This window comes from Seriola dumerili, unplaced genomic scaffold (assembly GCF_002260705.1).
Source record: "Seriola dumerili isolate Sdu_G_001 unplaced genomic scaffold, Sdu_1.0 BDQW01000092.1, whole genome shotgun sequence".
Taxonomy (NCBI): Eukaryota; Metazoa; Chordata; class Actinopteri; order Carangiformes; family Carangidae; genus Seriola; species Seriola dumerili.
This window is the reverse complement of record NW_019174347.1, coordinates 1,617,034-1,639,292: the sequence shown is the minus strand read 5'-3', so window position 1 is coordinate 1,639,292 and position 22,259 is coordinate 1,617,034. Positions and strand designations below refer to the sequence as shown.

Sequence of the window (22,259 nt, the reverse complement as noted above, 5' to 3'; positions counted from 1 at the left end):
ATATACGCCCCGCTGGACAAGACATGTTTAGAGATTGGTGTGGCATTACTGGCACTACAGACCCATGTCCCATCACAAACCTGTGATTCTCATTCACACTTTTATTAAGCCATGACTTCTCCCTAACTGTAAATCAAGTGTTTAGTTGCCTAGCCCTACCCATACCTTCACCATATTTTATTTGCCAAAATCACAACCACACCATAGTTTCCATGCACAGATCTGGGAAAATTGTTAATGTTGACAATATTGAAAACAATGCAAAAATTGCAGAATTGTTCTATAGGCCTACCAGGGGTCCCCAACAGATGGCGTAAGAGTGAGAGAGAATATTGTTTGTACAAACATGGACGCATAGTTCAAACTTTAAGCAACACAACCTCACTGCGTATGAAACTAAATCAAATACACAGATTGTTGATGTTTGATGACTTGTTAAATGATTTGGTTTGGAGTGTTTTGATACGATGTGTGAGTAAATGTAACCAGTGATATACGACATGAGGAGCTCTCAGCCCCTTTTGTTTGGTCAAAGTAGCTCTCGGAGTAAGAAAGGTTGGAGACCCCTGTTCTGTACTAACTGAATTGCCAAGACTGCCCAAATTGTGGTTCAGACAGGGCACAGTGGAACACAGAGGTATGAGGCCAAAACGCTCGTGGAAATGCATAGTGTATATAAATAATGGACATCGACTCCGGGTCTGGAAAATGAAGCCAAAATGACCCTACTTCACTTGATTTATTACCTCAGTAAACGTTTTCGCTACGTGTTTATGGTCTGAATCGCTAGTTTGAAGTTTTCTTGAATACAATATGATGATTTTTCAAATTATGGTCTCTTATAGGAGAAAACAGACTGTTAAAACAGACTGGTTTTAGTTTGTGGCTACCACGTGATTGACACACAGGGGGACCTGCCTGCCAAAAATGGCATTTTGTTGTTGTTTACTGGAGCAGTAGGAAGTTAAACCCAAAATATTGCTGTGATTATTATTGAATAAAGATAAATCCAGAATGCCAAAAAATAATCATATAAATAATAAAGATATCAAAATATAATACAGAACACTACTTCCTTTCTACCTTATGCACAACCCTCAACCACAGAGGTTGAATGAATACATGACTGAATTTATCAAATGAATCTTTGGAAAAACTTGCTGACTCAGCTAAAGGTTAATTAAAATGCACGTGAAAAAGAGTCAAGAATATCAACAAAAGTTAAAACATTTTAAAAAATCTGACCTTAAATATCTACACAGCATTTTGGAAGTCTTAAAAACAGCCTGTGATGCTACTAGCAAGAGGAAATATTTTTTCTGTGATTGTTATCGTATTTCAACTCTCACCAGGCAGATGTGACACTTTAATCATTAAAAGTTCTGAATCCAACACAATTAAATAGAAAACAAAGAGCAGTATGTGCTGTCAGAGAAGCTGCTCTGGGTCACAGCGCTTAGTGTAGATGAGTTTCAGATACACCAGTCTTTTTGCACCTTTACTATTTAAAGGTTTAATTCCCCAAAAAACACTTTATTACCTCTATATCTAACCATGATGAGCTGTTGAAATAGTCACTGGTTTTAACAGGTGCACGAATTACAATACATAACATAGTTCACCCAAATGTTGAGGAGGAGAAAATTTACTGTATTTGAGATGAAAATGCAAGAAAAAATTGAGAAAAGGAAAAATGAAATAGACATAAATACATGTTTATTTATATAAATCAGGCAGTGGTGGCCTAAAGGTTAGAGGGACAATCTTGTGATTTCGAAGGTCGGGGGTTTGATCCTTGGACTGGCAGGGTTAAATCTGCATGGGAAAAGTGAAAGAACGGCAATCACCCAACCCTTATCAAAACCGCTGTTGTGCCCTTGAGCAAGGGCCTTAACCCAAACTGCTCCATTCAGACAGGTCTGCTGCTGTGATCAGGCCGTTCCTGTAAAAGAAAAAAAGATAAATATCGGGTTTGAAAGTAGTTTTATTTATGTAACTCTTTGGTTGAAGTTGGCATCCTCGAAGAGGTGGTTCCATCTTTCCAGTGAGTTGATTGGTCAGTTGTGCGCTTAACCATAACCAAGTGTTTTATTGCTCTAGCCCTACTCATACCTCCAGCATATTTTATTTGCCAAAACCACAACCACATACCATAGTTGCTATGCACAGATCTTGCAGAAATGTTCATTTTAAAAACATTGTCACTGAACCTAATGCGTAATCGTTTGCAGAATTTTTATATCATAGATTTGCACAGAAAACTGGGAAGGCTATGTTACTTTTGAGATTGCATCAGAACAATGAAATGAGCAAAGAGTCCTTCAATGTGTAAAATGCCTCTTTGTTACCATCTAGTGGTGGCAGGGTAGACTTGTCTGTACAGTAGACAATCCTGTGTTTTGCAGTACTGGCTGCAGTGTCATGTCACCAGAGCTTGTGTTTCTGAGGAGTTTCTGCATAAATAGCCGTCCGACAAGCTGCTGTTGCATAATTGAAGACGCTTCACGACTTTGTAAGGGCCCATATTGAGTTTCTACAGACTGCATTGTGTGTGGCCCTATTCAAGGCTGCTTTTCACCTTAAATGCTCCTTCTCCCTACGTGTGCTAATAAAGACAGAGGATGTAAGGCCACCTCTGTCTGACACCCTGGCACAAGTCTGAGTCAAGCTGTGCATTTCTGTTATCACTTTTTAGATGTTTTTGGAGTGAAATTTGAAACTCACACTATCGAGAATACATTTCTGGTTTTAAGAACCAAAAGCCATTTCAATGTAGTTTTACATCTCCTCTCACAGGCTTCTCTCTGGAGGTGTAGTAACAACAGGTCTGAGAGCCAATCCGAGGTGAGGAGGCTCTGAGCCTCTCTTCTGATTGGCTGACTGTTTTCTGAGTGATTGAATAAAAATATAGCAGATTTCAGGTAAAACACTCAGAGAAACCAAATCCTGCAAGGTTGGATGGCGGGGCAAGGCGGGTGGGGCTTGGGGCATGGCAGAGAGCAGTGACTGCTTTGTTTTGACATCACAAAGTTACAGAAGCTTTAAGTTTTAAGGCTCAGTTTCTGAACAGGCTGTGTGCATTTCTCTGTGGACTGAGGCTTTGATACTTTCACATGTTAATATAGAACCTAGACCTGCTTCATAATCAAGAAATCTACCTTTATAAAATATGGAAGCTTTAATACTGATAATTCAGCTCTGCTCTGATTTATGTTTATATTATAATCTCAATGTTCAATCTGTGAAATCGTTTTGGTATCATGTAGCTGCTGTAGAGGAAACTTTTTAAATTAGATTAAATTCCTACTAAAAATTCATGTGCTTTGATAAATCTATATGCATTCATCATTTCAACTCCCGCTCAATATTTTTAATTTTCTGACTGCCAAGTGTCTCATTTCAGAAGAACTGCATTATTTAAATCACTCAGGGGGAAAAGGTCAGCCCAGGAGTCATTGAGCAGCTGATGTACCGGTAATGCATGCCTTTCTATACAAAGAATAACAGTTGCATAAAAGCCTGCAGTGCGTTGCGTCAATGAACCTTTGGTTTATCTGCTATTCAGAGTGACTGTACAGCATTCTTCCTTTTGAAATGCACAGTCATAATGTGTTTGATGAATGAATGAATGAAAGACAGCGTCTTAGAGCCTCCATGACTGACGTAATTGAATGAGCTGGGACCGGCGCACAACCAGCATTAGGATGACATCAGGACCAGCAAGCTGATGTGAACTACCTCCCATCAGACACTGGGTGGCGCTCAAGGTTGCCAGTACTGTTATGGAGTTTGTTCCACATGTTTACAGCTCCTTTAATACTCAAATTCTGCAATAAAAAGACATTTAGCTTGTTTCCTGAAATAATAGACGTGAAAACAGGACAACATCTTTATTGAGCTGGACAGCTTTTCAAGGACAAAAACACACCTACTTTAACATTTCAAGGTGCTGTGTTCAAGGAGTGATTCAAACCGTTACATCCATAACATGGACCCACATCGTTAGTATATAAATTGTGTGAAGAAGGGATTATCGATTTAACTTGAAACTACAGAAGTTCAGTCTTTCTTCGAGCAGCCTGTGAAGAACTCATTGCAGGCGACGGTCAGTGCAGTGACCAGGACGACGAACTCCTGGAAGTCCACTTCACCGTCCTGGTTTTCATCCAGGTCATTCATGATCTTCTCGACCAACATGGGGTCGTTGCTGGCCTAAAACAGAAGCATCGTAGTGACAATCAAACAAAAGATGTTTTTATTCATTCATTCATTCATTCATTCATTCTTCTCTCATACACTTTGGGGCCTGGGGTGGGGGAGTGATGACATGTGGAGTGTGTATTGTTTGTTGTATCTACCGTTTAAATAATTAAATGGAATATAAAAAGTTTGATAAAGTTAATTTCTGATGAAGTAGAAAAATGTTGCATTTATAATCACGGAAGCTAATTAACAGTGTGGATTATTTTTCTAATAAAAAAGATAACATGGCGTTTAGTGGGTTTTCCAATCATCACAAAGTGGCCTCATGTTGTTTCCAAACAAGATACTGCAGCTGTTTTCCACAGTTGAGCAAGACAGAAAATGTCTAAGGTGAATGTGCTTCTATTTGTAGTCGTCACTGATGAGAATGTGCATGTATCACATACAATAGTAAATTACTTATTAAAAATAATTCAATAGTGTTTTTGTAATATCTGTCCCTACAAGTCACGGTGGAGGACGCTGTGATTGTAGTTATTATGATGTCAAGTCAGGTAAATTGAGGACCTAAATTTCTGCATGACACCTGTTCATGCACTCAAATACATTTTTCCCCCCCAACTATGAGCTTGTAATTTACGACTCTCAACATGTCATGAATGCAGCATCAGAGCCAGGTGTTGCAGCTGTTCTTAGCCAACTGTAAAACCTCCACAACAGGGGATGCCTGGGTTTAACCCTCATCTAAGAGCTGGCAAAGATGTGTGACAAACATTTGTTTTATAGGAACTCTTCAGTTTTGTAGTGTCTAACTTAATAATTAGTTGTTTTGTACTAGTAAAAAAGGATTACTCCGTTAACAAAATGTTCTGTGATTGATGACAACCTAAATTCCTCCTGGAGACAACAGCAGTACCCCTCTGGTATTTAATTTGTTTTGTATTTAGCATTGAACGTAGCATTGTAAGTATTATGACTGCAAACTTTTTATTAGATGTGGGACGTGAGGATCGTTACTGTACAAAAATTCTAATTTACTTTGGAAAACAGTCGACAGATACTCACTGACAGGAAGCCTGGGAGCTTTTCGTTTAACAGGGTCTTCAGCTCTCTCTTATTCAGCTTGTGCTTGTCACCTTCTTTTCCCGAATAGGAGTGGAACACGTCAATGAGGCCAGCCATGGCGTCTTGCAGGTTGTAATTCATGTTTCAGTCCTAAAATTGAAGGACAAATTAAGAGTCAATATTAAAAACTCACAGTAACAGATTTCCACTGATCAGGGACAAAAGAAAGAAGAAATACTTGAGTGCAGGAAGATTTTTTTTCTCTTCAAGCAGGAAGCTGGAGGAAATGAACAAACAAACAAACAAACAAAAAAGCAGTTATCAGGTTACCAAAGATGTCACTTGGCTGTGGAGTTGAAGGGCAGAGGGTGAGATGGTTCACAGTAGATACAGACTTTCCCTGAGAGCAAAACCAAAATTCGAAACATATTAATCAAAAGTACAAAACAAGACATTGTGCCATCAGCTTAAAAAACGTTTCTGATGCTCCTCTGCTGATACTCCGCTTCATTATGTTTCAGCATTTAGGTTCATCGTCTGTCAAATGACTGACTTGTCAGTGGAGCTCGTCTATTTTCACAGTTTAGGGAAAACTGCCTTAAAAGAAAATCTCTCAAGCTTGGCTCAGTCTTGATTCTTCTGAAAGCCTTTTTAAAACCTGCCTCAACAAATTAAGGTTGGATCGCTTGATTTCTCTTAGTGTGTCGTAGTCATGTCAAATACCCGTATAGCCGATCAAAGAGCTGTCAGTTATAAAATGGTAGAGTTTGAGAAATATGCTTATTTGTCTTCTTGCTGAGTGTTAGAGAAGATGACCAGGATACCACTCTCATACTGGTACAGTAGCCTAAGTATGAAGGTACAGCTAGCAGCCTGTTAGCTTAGCTTAGCATAAAGACTGGAAACTGAAGGGTGGAGTTAGGATTGGAGTTAGTTTGTTGCTTTGTTGATCGTGATCAAGATACAAGCAGGTCATTTAACAATTGAAAAAGAAACTTGTCAGTGCCCCCTGGTGGACAAACCGAGTTTTTAATACAACTTGCCCATCTAAATTTTATTAAGTGACGTAACAGAGGCTACGTCCATCTTTATATGCAGACTACGGGGTAACATTATCCCCTAGTTTAGATTGCATTTTGCTTTTGTAAAAAAAAAAAAACAGGCTCATAATAGTTGGCCTGAGCTAAAGAAGGAATCATAGGAAGTATTGAACTTCAGAGAAATCCTTTCATTATCTATCATTTCCTCTTAACCTGCGCTTTATCTCACAGGGAGAGGAGGAGCGTCTCCAGCTTTTCATTGTTGCCTGTTACACAAAATATACACATTTTCATTGTGTATTGGCGTCACAATTATTTCCACATATTGTGAACCATGACAACAACAATAACCTCAATTAGTGACTTTCAAGTGACACTGCTGCCAGTAAAAATGGATCATGTGCGCTCAGTGCTTTGACTGATTTGTAAACATGATTTTTGAGCATGTGCTTGTCAAAAAAGTTAATTTAAAAAAAAAAAAAAAAAAGACACCAGGCAGAGATTATTTCAGTCTACTTAATAATGTGGGAAGACATGAATCATCTGCTGATTGTGATGAGTAATCGCACCAACATAATAGAGTCTCCAGAGAACGTATGCACACATTTTACTCCTTTGTCAACAAACAGATACGCGTCACATATGGATTAACACGTTTATTAAAGTAATATTCGGTGAAACCTGCTGATGCCTGTGTCAAACTCAGCCTGAGTCCAAATAAAATACAGCCGGAGTTAAAACTATTTAAATCCCTAACCTTACACCTGCCCTTCACTCTATCAGACACCTGAGAAGCTGCTGCTGCAGGGGGCGGGGAGGGTGATGGGGCTGAGTCATTTCCCCTCCAACCTCCGTGAACCAGCGGAGGACAAAGGACAGACCCCCTGCAGGGCGGCTTGCACATAAAGTAGAATTGTAGATTGTGGCTTGCATTATGTAACGTAAACAACCTGATGCCTTCACCCTGAGGATTAACCCTTGACAGGTTCACGTGTCCTCGTTAACACTGTCTGATGGTTCCTATCTGCGCGCGTGCGCGCATGTGTGTGTGTGAATAACTCCTCAAGCCTGAGATATATAAGATATAACCCACTACATCACTTCGCTGAACAATGCGCCGCCACATTCCCTTAATTAGCCTCCATAAATGCTGTTAATGATTTATTTCAGGAAGCTAATTAAAAGCCTTTTGAATGTCAAATGCAAAGCTGCTGTTAATTAACTGAGACTAAACCACGAGCAGACTGCAGACGCCACTCAACGTGAAAATGACAAAATACATGAAAAACACGGAATCACATTCTGTCTGTTTATGTCTCACTGAAACAACTATTCGCCTCTTAACAAAGACACAGCGGAGACTCACCTGAACAGTGGCGCTCACAGGTGCTGGTGGAGGCGGCTTCAGCTCTCATCATTTATATGGGCTCCTCTCATCAGTGCACAAGCAAATCTGGATCAGATAGGACCCTCCCCCCGGACGGCAGCAGCGTCACCTGCTGCACAGGTGACTCGCCTTGTAAGGCAAAAGAACAGCCGGTGTGTGGACGCAAATTAGCCTGACAAATATATCATCGCCTTATAAAGTTATGGCTGACATGTTAGCAAAGAGGTGCCTGTTTAAAGCAGCAGATATGGTGAAACAGCATAAACAAACAATTTAATTTTAATCCAAGTTAACTGTCCTGTTTCAAGGACTATAATATTAAAATTGCAAATGTATCTTTTTTTTTAAATGTATTTTTTTTTTTTTACAAGGTCCATTTAATGGTTGTTCTGGGGCTCTTGGTTACATCACAGGAGCTTCCTCAGCAGATAAACATCAGCCAGTTGCTATTAAAGTGTATATGTTTAAACTGCCATTTTTTCTGAGCACTTTAAATACACTCTGTGTCTATGTTAGTTTAAAGGACCCATATTGTATAAAGGTAGATGTCCATGTGTTGTTTGATTATGAGGCTGGTCTAGGTCCTATATTAATACTGTGAAAGTATCAAAGCTCTCAGTCCACAGAGAAATGCACACAGCCTGTATTCAGAAACTGAGCCTTAAAACGAGCCGTCAGGACTTCTGGAACTTTGTGATGTCACAACAAAGCAGTCACTGCCCATACCATGCCCACTCAGACCCACCATCCAAACCTTTTACAGGATTTGGTTTCTCTGAGTGTTTTTACGTGAAATCTGCTATATTTTTATTGGATCACTCAGAAAACAGTCAGCCAATCAGAAGAGAGGCCTTCCTTCTTCTGATTGGCTGACTGACCTGTTGTTACTAGAGCTCCAGAGAGGAGCCTGTGAGAGGAGATGTAAAACTACATTGATATGGTTTTTGGTTCTTAAAACCACAAATGTATTCCTGATGAACACATGAGATAAAACACAGGAGAAGTGTAAAATATGGAGCTTTGCTGAGACTTAAAGTTAATTCTTGACCATGCAGTGAAATTGCTTTGTCAGTTAAATGAACTGTCAAGCTCAACATTTTATAATATTTGTATAGGCAAAATATGCTATACAGACACTTTCCAAACAATTTAGAAAACAAACTCTGCCACTTCTTTCTTGCGATTTGGTCAGTTTGGACAGTTTTATATTCAGTACCTTTGCAAGAACCTTGTGTGCTAAACTCCAAATGAAGTTCTCTCAAATTTCTACATTACTTTGCCTCCAGAGCTGTTAACTATATTGACAAATCAAACAACAAATAAGCTGAAACAATTCTTTCCTCTTTCCTGCCACAGTTTTCTTCCTTTTGTGCTGCCTGTAGGCCTCTCTCTCTTATGCTAGTTAGGTATTTTCACATCACAACATTTGCAATTAACCGAGTTATTATGCTTGAAGGACGGTGCAACTTGAGAGGCAATACAAATGAAGCGCACGCCGGTCAAATGAAATCCTCCGTTCGCTGAATGCAAATGATCGGGGTTGATTTACATCAGTATCTCCAGGTGGCACAATATGAAGGCTCTATGGATATTTGCATGCTTCTAGTTAATGATTAAACTTGAGGCACAAAACCAAAGTACATTTTAATAGCAAACACTGCTGCAAATATAAAAAAGGTAGTTATGAGATCATTTGCTGTGGCTCAAATTGCATTAAGGCTACACAAGCAAATATGTACAGTATGTACACTGTACAATGTTATATATACAGTGTCTGAAAATCTTAGTGATACAGTGAAGTAATTTCCCTGGTGTCAGTGCAAATTGAGTTTTAAAAAAATGTCTGATCTGACAACATTTCAGATTTTTGTTAATAATTTTTAGTCAAATGTTGAATTCAGAAACATTTACTAAGAGACAGATTTTCTATTCTTGCTTTGAGGAAAAGTGAGACAGCTGCACATGAAAGCCAGAGAAAGAGCTCTTCATCTTGTGGATGGGTGCGAGTCACCCAACGTAATCGCACGTTAACAGTCGGGACTAAAACGGTTAGACTTTTAAATATCATAAAACTAGAGCAGGAAGTACAGAATGTATACACACAGTCTGCATCAAAAATAGACACGTGTCTTTTAACAATAAACTACAGAATCAGATATTGTATAGCACATTTCATATATGCAGTGGTGAGGATTTGTGCGGCCTGTTTAACCATCATCCACTCTCCCCCAACCTTCCCTCTATCCCTCCCTCCCTCTCCCCCTTTCTCTCTGTAGAGCAGTAATGACAACATCCAGCAGAGAATGTTTAGTTCAACGGTGTCATCTGCAGGACATTTGCAAACTCTGCAGATGTCCACACATGCAAACTTTGCAGACAGATGAGTCAAGATGATTTGTATTTTAATACTGTTAGAAAACACTGATGCAGTACTGAATGCAGAGAGAAAGAAGTTGATAAAAACATGGAGGTGTCACCCGGAGAGTTGCCCCCTTCTGAGGGAGTCTGTCACTGTCCTAAAAGAGATTCTTTTTACCGGACATGCCATGAGTGTCGGGCCTTGGGGACAGTCTGATAGTTAGTTACCCTAATGTAAATGAACTACCCAGGCCTGTTAACCTCAATGCTTTGGGCTCCTAGTGTCCATTTTAGTACCAACCTCTAGCCATCAAGTGGAGGGGGCTTACCTTTGGATTGGTGGAGATGGTGGAGAGACCTTAAAGTTCATACTCTTCTCCTTTTGAAAATAACTTTGAAATAAAAAGAATGAATTAAAAAAACAGAGTAACCTAAAGGTTCAAACATTATAATTTATTGCTTGTTTACACAACCTGCTCCTTATTTTACATTACTGGAGATATTTGAGGCATTACATTTAGAGATTTAAAGAAGCCTGATTTGATATAACAAGCACGTGTATAAATTATTAAATGATGATTAAACACTGGTATTCCTAAACTTTTTTAAAAGATTATTTTTCTGCTAGTGAGTGAGCACATATTTGGCTCTAATTCTGCATCATCACTTTGGTTGAATGTCTGCAGACACGCCTGGTGAAAGTGTTGAAAGCAAATGTTTTTGTTCATCTACAGAGCAAGATATTTTTCTCAGTAGACCAGGGCTAAAAGGAGAGTGATTATTGAACTTAACGTTCATCAAGTGGACATGCAAACATATTAGTGATAACTTCATTTTGTGATATGTCAGGGCTATGTGTCTGTTCTACTGCCCCCTAGTGGCCAAACATTTATTAAGTTTCAAATAACATTTCTAAGATGCCCATGTGATGGGATTCGTCCTCTTATTTCTACATGTCATGAGCAGTTGATTAAAAATATCTGTTGAAAGCAGTGATTAAGACAAACAGCACAACCAGTCCAAGTTAAGACAGACATTTGGCAGCAATCAAATCAGTGATTGCCTCACCATGCATGTAATAGTTTAATACAGGAGCAGACCACTTGAAACACTAGAAGGCCTACAGAGAGCCGCTTCAAGATTAAGAGTTAATTAGCACACACTCAAAGAGCTGATACAAAGTCCCCGGGTGTTACAAATCCCCAATTTCTTTCTTTGCACTAAAACTTGTGTGCTTTACTTTTCTATCACTAAGCACTGCCTGTACTCAAGAGCCACCATGGATCGGTGAATCAAATGATCTACTAAGATTCACTTGAGATTTTGACTATAATGTTCCCAGGCAGGTTAGCAGTTGGGGCCAATCTCTCTCTGTATATTCCTATGGAGTATTGGTATTATGTTGCCTGCATGGCCTTTGACTCGGCTCTGAGACATCAGAGTGGAACATCCATGATCTCATACCTCTGTGGGCCAAGAGTGTAACAGAGCACAGTCCCCTCACATTGTGGCGCCTGTCACCACATCGTCCTGGCACCTAGCTTGTTATCCAGAGTGCGACATGGGAGATCTCATTTGAGCTGTTGAGTTTGTGGCCTTTCAGCGCCTGTCAGCGGGGCACCTGCCCCGAGACGCTCAGAGGGAAAGCGGAGCAGTAGGCATCAGCTCAGCCCTCGGGGATAACATGACAGAATGCCAAGGGCAGGTAGGGATCATGTTATTGTCTGTCATCTTAATGAGATGGTGGCTTTTGCTCCCAACTTGGCATAACCCAAACACAAAAGGTTGCTTGAGTTCAGGTCTTTACTGAGACAATACTAGAGAAATGTAAGCTATTGTACAATCTTTATTTTTTAACCCTTTTGGTTAAAATGCCATCACAGGTATTTGTCTCTGATTTGACAACTCATCATTATTCCTTTTTATCAGCTTGATCTCTGCTTCTTGGTTTTCGTTATTTTTTGCTACGTCTGGCCCCACATCCTCATTGGGGAGCCCAATCACAGAAATGCTGCCCACAGATGAAGTCCTGCTCTTGACACTGTGATCCCTTTTTCGGGTCATGGTCGGTTTGCCCAGAACACTCCTGAGCTGTTCCCAGAAAAACGCCTGCTGGTTGACCTGCTGGGGCCACTCCAGGTATGTCTTAGTACTCAGCATCTTCTTCAGCTTGCAGTACTTGCTGGGCAGGGAGCTGGGATCAATGGGCTCCTTCACCACTAGGATGACATCACTGAAGGTCTTTCCCATTGCTCTCTGCTGAGCGAAGTACAGCTCGTAGTTGCACCACTCACTGTTAACAAAGTGCCGGGAGAGGACAAATATCACCTGAGGATGGAAAAAGAAAATCAGATAAGAAAGAAAGGAAATGAAAACATGGATTAAAATTGCACTGCATTTCCTTTACAGAGGATATAATGTGGCTATGAATTGTGCTAGTAAGCGTCATGCTCTATCCAAAAGCAAGCCTAGGATGTTAGGGAAATGGTATGGTGCTGGTGCAGATGGAAATCTTCTGCACTACAACCTTTTCTATAAACACTAGAAATTCTCAAAACAATCTAAAGCCGCTGATGGTCAAACCTCAAAACTACAGGTGAAGGTCAGCATCAAATTCACAGCCCAATGGCGCCCTACAGCCAGTTCTTGGTTTATCACAATCATAACATCTGCCCCTTGAGTGTATATCATTGTTGCTTCTTGAGCCCTTTGAGAATCAATATCACAGAATCATCAAGTTTCCAGGAAGCTTATTCACACGACTTGATCAATAACCTAAGATAGCAGTGGAAACTTCCCTTAGGGGAAGTGCCACAGGGGAAGTCAATGTGGGCTTACTGAAACTAAACCACAAGCTAAACCCAATCATGGCCCAATCATTAAACATTCGTGACAGAGAATGTGATGTTGCCATCACCAACCCGGCTCAGCAGAAACATCAATTTATCGAAAACATAGTTCCTCAAAAGCTGTCTGCCCAAACTAACTGACAGGTTTCACAATGAGTATTCGAATTTGAATTTCAGTTTACTGAGATAACTTGCAATATACAGTCAAGCCCGAAATTATTCATACCCCTGGCAAATTTTGACTTAAAGTTACTTTTATTCAACCAGCAAGGTTTTTTTTTGACTGGAAATGACACAGGCTTCTCCCAGAAGATAATAAGACGATGTACGAGAGGAATCATTGTGGAAAAAAATATTTCTCAGCTTTTATTTACATTTGAACAAAAAGTGGCATGTCCAAAATTATTCATACCCTTTGCAAACTGTCACAGTCTATGGGAAAATCCAAAGTTCTATACCCTTCCAAATAGTCCAAGCTGTTCTAAAGCATCTTAATTACCCTGATTCATTGGGAACACCTGTTTTAATCAACTTAACAGGTGAAAAACAGCAGCTCTCTGCAGTTGGTTTGTGGACAGTCATGGCCCGCTTGGCCTTTGCAAATGATCATCTGGACAAAGAAGAAGACTTCTGGTCTTCTGTTTTATGGTCAGATGAAACAAAAATTTAATTGTTTGGCCACAATGATGTATCCTTCATTTGGCTTAGAAAAGGAGAAGCCTTCAACCCTAAGAACACCATCCCCACTGTTAAACATGGTGGTGGGAACCTAATGCTTTGGAGGTGTTTTTCAGCCAATGCACCAGGGAACCTAATCACAGTAAACGGTACCATGAAAAAAGAGCAATACATCAAGATTCTCAACAACAACATCAGGCAGTCTGCAGAGAAACTTGGCCTTGGGCACCAGTGGACATTTCAGTTTGACAACGACCGAAAACACACAGCAAAAGTGGTGAAGAAATGGTTAGCGGACAAAAACATTAACGTTTTGCAGTGGCCCAGCCAGAGTCCTGACTTGAATCCAATTGAGAATCTGTGGAGGGAGATATAGATTAGGGTGATGGCAAGGAGACCCTCCAACCTGAAAGAGTTGGAGCTCATCGCTAAAGATGAATGGGCAAAAATACCAGTGGAGACATGCAAAAAGCTGGTCAGCAATTATAGGAAGCATTTGATCGCTGTAATAGCCAATAAAGGCTTTTCTATTGATTATTGAGAAGGGTATGAATAATTTTGGACATGCCACTTTTTGTTCAAATGTAAATAAAAGCTGAGAAATATCTTTTTTCCACAATGATGCCTCTTGTACATCGTCTTATTATCTTTTGGGAGAAGCCTGTGTCATTTTCGGTCAAAGAAAAACTTGCTGGTTGAATAAAAGTAACTTTAAGTCAAAATTTGCCAGGGGTATGAATAATTTCGGGCTTGACTGTATATTGCAATATATAAAATTCTTCATTATACTCTATGAATAATACTTTATTCTGTCATGTGGAAGACTATTACAAAAGCACATTCTGGTACCTTTCGACTGCTTTCAATATTCTCAATGATGTTATCGATGATCCACCTTCCTGGCATGAAGTCCCTCTCATGAATACACAGACGATAAGGATTTCTGTTCTTCTCCAAACAGGGTAAAAGTTGGTCCCTCACCCAGTCTGCATCAGGGTGGCTGTAGGATATGAAGGCATGATAGGTAAAAGTCCCTAATTCCCCTGCTGCTTTTTCCTTGTGGGCTCTGTATTTGGCCCTGATGATCTGATATGTGGCCTTCGTGTACCATGGGAGGTCAAAAATATAGCAGATCAGCATCAGTATCAAGATCACCGCTGCAGTGGTCGCAACACAGATGATGATAACTAGTCTGATGTCACAGGCCACCTGACCTGGGAAGTATTTGGAAATGGCTGTGTTGAGGAAGGGCTCTGGGTGGTAGCACTTGTAGTTCCAAGGCCAGTCTGTGAGGTTGACCTTTTTCTGTGAAATCGTGTCCTCGACAAAAGCATGAAGCTCACAAGTGCAATGGTAAGGATTATTCCCTGCCCTCAGGTTAGATAGCTGAGGCATGTCCTGGAAGGATGCCTTGCTAATGAGGCCAAACGAATTCCCATCCAAAGCCAGTGACTGCAGTGACAGACTTTCCCACTTAGATGGGATGAACTTGATTTTATTCCCGCTCAGGAGGAGCTCTTTCAGGTTAGTTGCTTGCTCAAAGTAGGTCATGTCCAGCTGGTCCAGGTCACAGTAGGACAGGTCCAGGTAGTGCAATGTGGTGGGCAGACAGCGGAGGGCTACACTTACAAAGTGATTGTGGTGAGCAATAAGTTTAGTGATATTTTGCTGCCAAACACAGTCCCGACTGTTTTCAGCAGATCCAAGCTTGTTGTTACTGACATCCAACACCTGCAGCCGCTCAAACTCCCCTATTAGTAACGACAGGTCTTTTAAGCTCGCCAGGTCATTGTTGCTTGTGTTGAAGGTGTGAAGATTTGGCATGGTGCCTCTGTAATCACACCGCTGGTTGAAGATGTACTCATTGCGTAGTCGATTATTGGAGACGTCCAAAAACTCCACACCTTCCATCTCGAGCCAGGAATCGCAAGGGGCAGAGTTGAAATACACATACTGAATAGACAGTTCCTTGATTTTGTTGAACCAGCTGAAACGCCAGTCAAATCGCAGTATGTCAGGATTGCTGATGTACCTACAAGATATAAAGACTTTTAACACTCTGTATGTTCAAACAAAGAGTAAATACTCAGTTCAGTACAATTTGCATAATGTTATTTTACAATCAATATTGTCATATTGCCGGTTTTGGCGTAATTTTAGTTGAATTCTTGTGATCAGTGTTTCCACTTAATATGTACTTAAATTCATAACATAGAAGCTTATACTCTACTAACAACTCTAGAACTGATATCAAAGCTGAACGTAAACTACATTGTGAGATATCATGGGGTAGTGTCAACCTATCATCAAATCTAGAAACATTTCACCATGAGATTATGACAAATGAGTGAAAAAGATTTTACAGCAAATTAATTATATGTCACACTGACACATGATACTCACCAAAGATCCAACCGATCTAGTGCCAGGTCTGTGATGCTGGAACCCGCTCCGCTGTCAATAAATGTGGGGGAACGGGCAAAGTCAATATACTGAAGTCTCAACCTTTTGATGGGGGCGACTTGTAAGTTCATCAAAGCCATCCTCATGAGATTCTCATTGAATTTCCCTCTGTGAAAGATGAGCTGATAGGCTGTAACGTCTTTTAAACCTTGGAAAATGTCCTCCTCCCCATTGTAGTACATGAACTCAAAGAGATTGCGGAACTGGATGACGCTGAATGTCTTGTTGGCGAGGTCATGTATCATGTGAAGGAGAGCATTAGGCCGTTGATCTATGGCCATGTCAAAGCCCATCTGCTTGGTCTGGATGACTTCTAAACTCCCAGGCTCATAGTAGTTCAGATAGGAGGAACATTTAATTGCAAACCCGTATAACCTTATGTTCTTCAGGGGCTGAAAATCTGCTTTCTTTAGACCCATCACCAGAGGGCCACCCATAGACAGAACCTGCAGTTTGACAAATTTGGAGAAGCTATCAGCCAAAGTAGCATGTTTGTAAAGGTTATTGGACATGAAGAGCTGTTTTAGATTCAGGAGAGGTGTCAGAGCCCTGGCAGGAATCTCCTGCAGGGAGTTATTGAAGATGTCAAGATGCTCCAGCAGTGGGTTGTTTTTAAATGCGTCATTGTCAATGTGCGAAATGTTGTTATACGTCAGCTGAAGTTTGCGAAGCTGAGGGAGGTGGATGAAGTCATCAGCATGGACAGCTTGAAGTTTATTGTAGGAGAGATCTACATCTTGAAGTGTGGATGGAAACTGCCTCCAGGGGACACTGTTGAGCTGTCTTCCCAGACAGTCTGCAGAGCGACCAGAGTTGTAGATGCGACACCGTCCTTCCTCAGTGTCAGGGTTAGGGTTAGTGGTGTCTGAAGATGGAGTTGGGGATGTGAGCACTCCAAGAAGGAGGGCACTGAAATTAATCAATGTCCAAATCATTGTGACAGACCTGTGAAGGAAAGAGAACAGGAAATATAAACTTTAAGCATTTCCTTTGTATTCAAGTGAAAAAGTGGCAGGACATTGACCTAAATTGTTGTTTGGCACAGTGATTATTTCACATTTTTCACGTTCTTCCACGTACTATATTTTTCATTTTAAGAAACTCTACTTTTCCTCCAGTATATTTCATAAAGAAATACTGTACTTGGTACAATAGTAGCCTATACTTAAACTAAATACTATACTATACTAAAATTCTTATCCCAAAAAGTAGACTAAGGCTTGATTAAACAAAAAATAACAGCAGCATTATTACTGCTTTCCCCAAAAATAAAGATATACGTGTTTTCTGACAGTAAAGTTAGATGAATGCTTTCACTTTGGATGCTTGTTCACTTTAAGTCAAAAATTTAAATGCAGTAATTTTACATGTGATGTAGTATGTTTTGTAGTGTGTTACTGTAGCAATTACAGATTTACATATATAAGTAAACAAAAAATAAAAAAAGATCTCTCTATGATACACACAGACACAAGCACACAAACACACAAGTCACTTTCTTTCATCTCTGTGAGCACCCCTCAGCATATTGCTGTTAAGAGATGGTGCAATATCTTGATCTGTGCTGTCATTGCATCAAATGAAAGTTACGGTCTGCAGAACGAGTGGGAGGATGTGCAGCTCTTTAAATTGCTTCATCTGTGTGGAGCAAAAATATGACACGCAACAGAAACACCTGAAATGAAGTGGCATCTAATTCTTGTAAGATGCGTGATTTTTCTTTATTATAAAAAGAAAGAAATTCAGTCAGATAAAGACAAAAGAGGCCAAAAAGTTAAAAATGTCACACAGAGAGAACAGACAGATCTATATGAGGAAAGAAGGAAATCTTAAACTTGACCTCTTGATCAATTTTCCATAATTTCCCATTACCTCATAAATGTGTCCTTGTAGAATATACTGACCTTGCAAGAGACACAGGAGACATCAGGCTGCACACATCACTCTGCAGTCATTATGTGAACTCAGGCAGCAAATATGCAGTGAAAAAGACATCAGACTCATCCATATAAAACAGACATTTTCATTAGTCCCCCCACTGTACAACAGCATCATACACTGCACACTTCACTACACTTACCCACTTAAGACTAGTTTCCTGCTTAAGGCTGCTACCGTAGACTCTTTCAAATCCCCTCTCCTCTGCCTTTATTTATATTGTTGGTCCAAGGCCACACACTCACAAGACACTCACACGGAGGAGCAGTCACGCTTTATAACCCCCATTAAACAAACAGTGTTAGTTTTATCTAGTCCAGAAGTGACGTGACTTGAATAAACATTACTGTCTGTGCGGATGTGAGCACTAGAAATGCATTGTTTCCCTATTTATTTTAGGTTATTATAGGTCATTATACGGGATTAGTGTACGGCCTGTTAATCTGTGACCGCTTGGACAGTCACCAGAAAGTGTGTCATCCCTGCAAAGTGGACAATAATACAAGTTTGATTCAGAATGGCAACATAATTAAAATGACTTTACAGCGTCTGCAAAAACACTGACATTGATTGGGGGATTGAATATTGTTTTTTAGCTCTGCCAGTCACGTTGAGATTGACTGTGATGTTTAATGCCAAATCTCCTCCTCCTCCTCCTCCTCCTCCTCTTTCTCCAGGAACAGATGTTCATTTGATAAAATCGCTCCTCCAGCCTCTCAGGTCAACAGTCATCTGAATGAATCATTGTTTACCTTTTTTTTTTTACTAGATATCTAGATAACTACTAGGTAGTAAATGAAATACTATATTCTTTTGATGAATTAATTTCATCGAGCATTTACTGTGTCACCCCCCCCCCCCCCCCCCCCCCCCCGGCACACACACACACACACACACACATCTTCCTTCCCAGTCATATACGTGTAACATTGTTTGTGCCGTGATGCTGCTTCACTGAGCAAACCAGAAACCCTCACTGGCTATCATCTAATCTGGTCAGTGGGCAGTTGTTCCTGGAAATTGACACTAGATTAGATGAACATCAATAATATTGACTCAGTGAAACTCCTCATATGCTGCTGCTGTAAAATGATGATGTTTTATAACCTGACGATAACAAAGCTCTGGGAATCAATCAAATTTTGTCTCAGACCTTATTTTAAAATTGCCGTCACGTTTGAGGCATCCAGCTTGAAAACTTTAGACACTGAAGAGAATTGGGGGTTAATGGAAGTTTTAAGTCCAAGCCTAGTTTCAATTCTTGAAAAAAGTCTCAAGCCCACAAGAGGAAATCAAAGTCTTTCAGACTGTCTCTGAATGCTGGCCTTGCCCATACTTGACATAATGACCCTGTGTCTGAACATTTCGTTCAAAACATTTGTCAACAGAGTCCTGAGACTGGTTTCAATGCACAGGCCTAATTAAATATTATTAAAATTCATGCTGTGTGGCTGTGCAAATCCTGACTGCTGCTATCTTATTTATTTTATTTATTGTTCTGGGATTTTACGGAGGTCAGAACTTGAGCATCTTTGCTGTGAAATCGCAAGTCAAGTGTTACGTCAGTAAATTCTCAAATACAGGCACACATACACTGTGCTATAACAGCAATCCTGCAGGTTCACTGCATGTCAGACTGTGTGATATGGGTCTAATGAAATAGATGCAATCTGTGTGAGACTCTATCAGTTTTTTTCCTGAGAGAATCAACAGCATCAGTCGTACCTGTCCTTCCACAGTGAAGGAATAAATGGTGTGATGTTGTTATAGAGCCACCATGTCCACAGAGGGAGAAGGTAGAGACCATCGTTTGCTTAGATCAAACAAGGGTTTGTTTACCTAACCTTAACCATGTTGTTATTTTAACCTGACCAAACCTTTATGGTGTTATTTTTGTAATGGTTATGATGGAAGGTAATTACAAACTACAGCATGAATTTTGTCGTCTGAGGACTTCTGTGTTTTGAGGCCTGTCAGATTGTGCGATGGAAGCCTGGTGACTGGTTGGTGAATGGCACCACTATGATGTAAAACAAATTCTAATTATAGACACATCAACAACTCACATCCTTCATCTCTACTGCTCTCATGTTTTGAAAATGGAGCAGAAGAAAGCTTTGGCAGCGCATATATATATATATATATATATATAGACTGTATATGGCATTATACTGTTATGAGGTCAGACGTGGGCTTTTTGAGATTTTCAGGTAGGCCATGATTTGGAAAAGGTTGGGAACTACTGCTGTAGATCAAACATTGGTGGACGTGTTGCAAAAGAAGCTTTGTTTGTTCACATGAAAATACCACCAGGAACCTTTAAGGGCAGCTTTAAATTTGACTTGAGCTTTAAAGTCTCTACATTTCTGACTGACTGACGTTCTGGCTTTAGTCAGGATCCCACCAGTGAGCTTTGTCACAAGCACAACAAAGCAGTAAATAAATAAAAGGTGTCGCAGGCATTGTCCTCACTTTCATGAGCCAAATAAGGTCAGCCAAATGTCTAAAGTTTTGAGTTCACAACTTCCGTCTGGGTTGTTATTAACTTGCCCTGCAGGAGTTTCTCTGTCATTACCAGTTGTAGAGAATTCAGGGGTTGAGTCATTTATGTGCTGTTTACACACAGGAAAACGTCCCTGCCCCGTGCTGAGCAGCCTTATCTGTGAAAGGAATGTAACACAGATATGCTGACAATGTGGAGTATTATTTTCTGATTTCAGAGGTGCAGTGTTACAATGGCTTTATTGTCAACACGCACTTGGGTTTTTACAGGTTTTAACAGGCCATACAATCTGAAACACCTACACATGCAGGTCATTGTGTATGCATACAAAACATATGGCCAATTTCCCTGTCAATATTTTTCACGTGCAGGTTGGCTCAGTGCCTGGTTCATACAGTATGAGCTGGAAGGACAATTGGGAAACCCCCCCAAGAGCATGCGAAGATGAAAAATGTATTTTTAGCCAACAGATAGCTTTACCAAAAGCTGTCATGTTCAAAATCTATAGATATAGAACACTGTCCATCTTCAGAACCAGCTGAGCAGGTGCTGCGACAAAAAAGGATGTAAATTGACACTAAGTCTGGTCAGTCATGGGGTTAGAAAGAGTAACCAACATACAGTGTGTTTCAGTGTGACAGCAAACCACAAAAAGTGACATTCTCTTGCTCCGGTGGCAGGAAGCTCTGAAGTCTCCTCCAGAGATAATCTTTTCTCCTCACTAATCAAAAGGTTTTTGTGAAAGAACAGTCTTAAATCTCTCAACCAAAATCATAACCAAGCAAAACAGAGTTGAGTATTTGGTCTTTGTAAACAGTTTGTGTTGGGAGTGAAGTAAACGTAACGCATGAATGCTGTTAGAAATTGGACTTCTACCGCTTGCATGATTGGGACATCGGAAAAATCAAGTTTAGTTGCAGTATACACAGCAGCACTGTCAAACAAGAGAAGCTGAGACAACAAAAACAAACTCCCCAGGAGAAGCTGGAAAGCGATGTCGGGGAGAGGGACGTCTGGAATGCCCCTGGGGGTAACTCCACAATGAGAATGCAAAACCTGTTTGAAAGTCATAATACTAGTCTCCACAGGACTGGGGCTGGTAGCAACTACAACACACAGGAATCTGAAGATACTTAGAAACATCTCCAAAGACCTATGCTGAGAAATGTGTTATGGGTAACCATAGGTTGCAGAGGAATCGATATGCACACCACCCAAATCTCAACAACTCAAATGGCTGATTCAACTCCCATCAGGAGGCAGTTTCCAATGGGCCTACTAGATATAAGTAAAAAAAGAAAGCACCACATAAAGATATCCAAGCAACTGCTGTGTATGTTTCCCTATGTGCAGCCTGCAGCTTTCTAATAATGCTTCAAATACATTAAGCTTTAAGTGCTCCTGAAGATAACAAAGTAAAGGTGATGGTGATGAAGTGCAGGTGAAGCTGAAAAAGGACAAATGTGATGACTGTTGAGTTAAGTGTGATTAAAAGAGTGCTCCATGTGTGTAGTAGTGCTCTCAAACACATGGAAACAGACTTCAACATGTAAATTGGCAGAGTTCCCCTTTAAATGGAAATATTTGTAGGTTTTGCTATTGCTACATAGCTAACGTTAGCATTAACAGCTGTTTACCTGTTTACCAGAGAGCTGTCTCTAGCGGTGGAAAGCAACCCTCTTGTTTTGCTTCTATTTTTTATCACTTCTCTTCTTCTACTGAAGTTAGCATGCTAACCAGCTAGCCTAACTTTCTGATACGGAGTCAAAGTAGCG

The 22,259-nt window shown here is 40.3% G+C and overlaps 2 protein-coding genes across 4 annotated transcripts; both read right to left on the bottom strand.

Moving 5' to 3' along the window:
• Positions 1 to 3,875: 3,875 nt before the first annotated feature.
• LOC111222425 (protein S100-A1-like) lies at positions 3,876 to 7,729 on the bottom strand. 3 transcript variants are annotated; one of them, XM_022746149.1, is made up of 3 exons: positions 7,675 to 7,729; positions 5,269 to 5,418; positions 3,876 to 4,212 (listed from the first exon to the last, which is right to left on the bottom strand). In XM_022746149.1, exons 2-3 carry the CDS (start codon positions 5,407 to 5,409, stop codon positions 4,060 to 4,062), a joined length of 294 nt encoding a protein of 97 aa, XP_022601870.1. In that variant the 5' UTR covers positions 5,410 to 5,418; positions 7,675 to 7,729; the 3' UTR covers positions 3,876 to 4,059. The 3 variants fall into 3 exon arrangements, with proteins under 3 accessions (XP_022601870.1, XP_022601868.1, XP_022601871.1); XM_022746147.1 differs by lacking the exon at positions 7,675 to 7,729 and adding an exon at positions 5,599 to 5,689; XM_022746150.1 differs by lacking the exon at positions 7,675 to 7,729 and adding an exon at positions 5,507 to 5,530.
• Positions 7,730 to 10,518: 2,789 nt separating this feature from the next.
• LOC111222405 (toll-like receptor 2 type-1) lies at positions 10,519 to 16,981 on the bottom strand. Its single transcript, XM_022746120.1, has 3 exons — positions 15,984 to 16,981; positions 14,430 to 15,612; positions 10,519 to 12,381 (listed from the first exon to the last, which is right to left on the bottom strand). The coding sequence occupies exons 1-3, from the start codon at positions 16,976 to 16,978 to the stop codon at positions 11,920 to 11,922; spliced, it is 2,640 nt and encodes an 879-aa protein (XP_022601841.1). The 5' UTR covers positions 16,979 to 16,981; the 3' UTR covers positions 10,519 to 11,919.
• Positions 16,982 to 22,259: the final 5,278 nt, after the last annotated feature.

What these genes read in the sequence shown, in the direction of transcription:
- LOC111222425 (XM_022746149.1), bottom strand. Translation starts at nt 5,409, where the DNA reads ATGAATTACAACCTGCAAGACGCCATGGCTGGCCTCATTGACGTGTTC. An exon ending in AGCTCCCAGGCTTCCTGTCA is followed by an intron (nt 4,213 to 5,268) that starts GTGAGTATCTGT and finishes CTTCTGTTTTAG; the next exon opens with GCCAGCAACGACCCCATGTT.
- LOC111222405 (XM_022746120.1), bottom strand. Translation starts at nt 16,978, where the DNA reads ATGATTTGGACATTGATTAATTTCAGTGCCCTCCTTCTTGGAGTGCTC. An exon ending in CTAGATCGGTTGGATCTTTG is followed by an intron (nt 15,613 to 15,983) that starts GTGAGTATCATG and finishes TATATCTTGTAG; the next exon opens with GTACATCAGCAATCCTGACA. An exon ending in ATATTGAAAGCAGTCGAAAG is followed by an intron (nt 12,382 to 14,429) that starts GTACCAGAATGT and finishes TTCCATCCTCAG; the next exon opens with GTGATATTTGTCCTCTCCCG.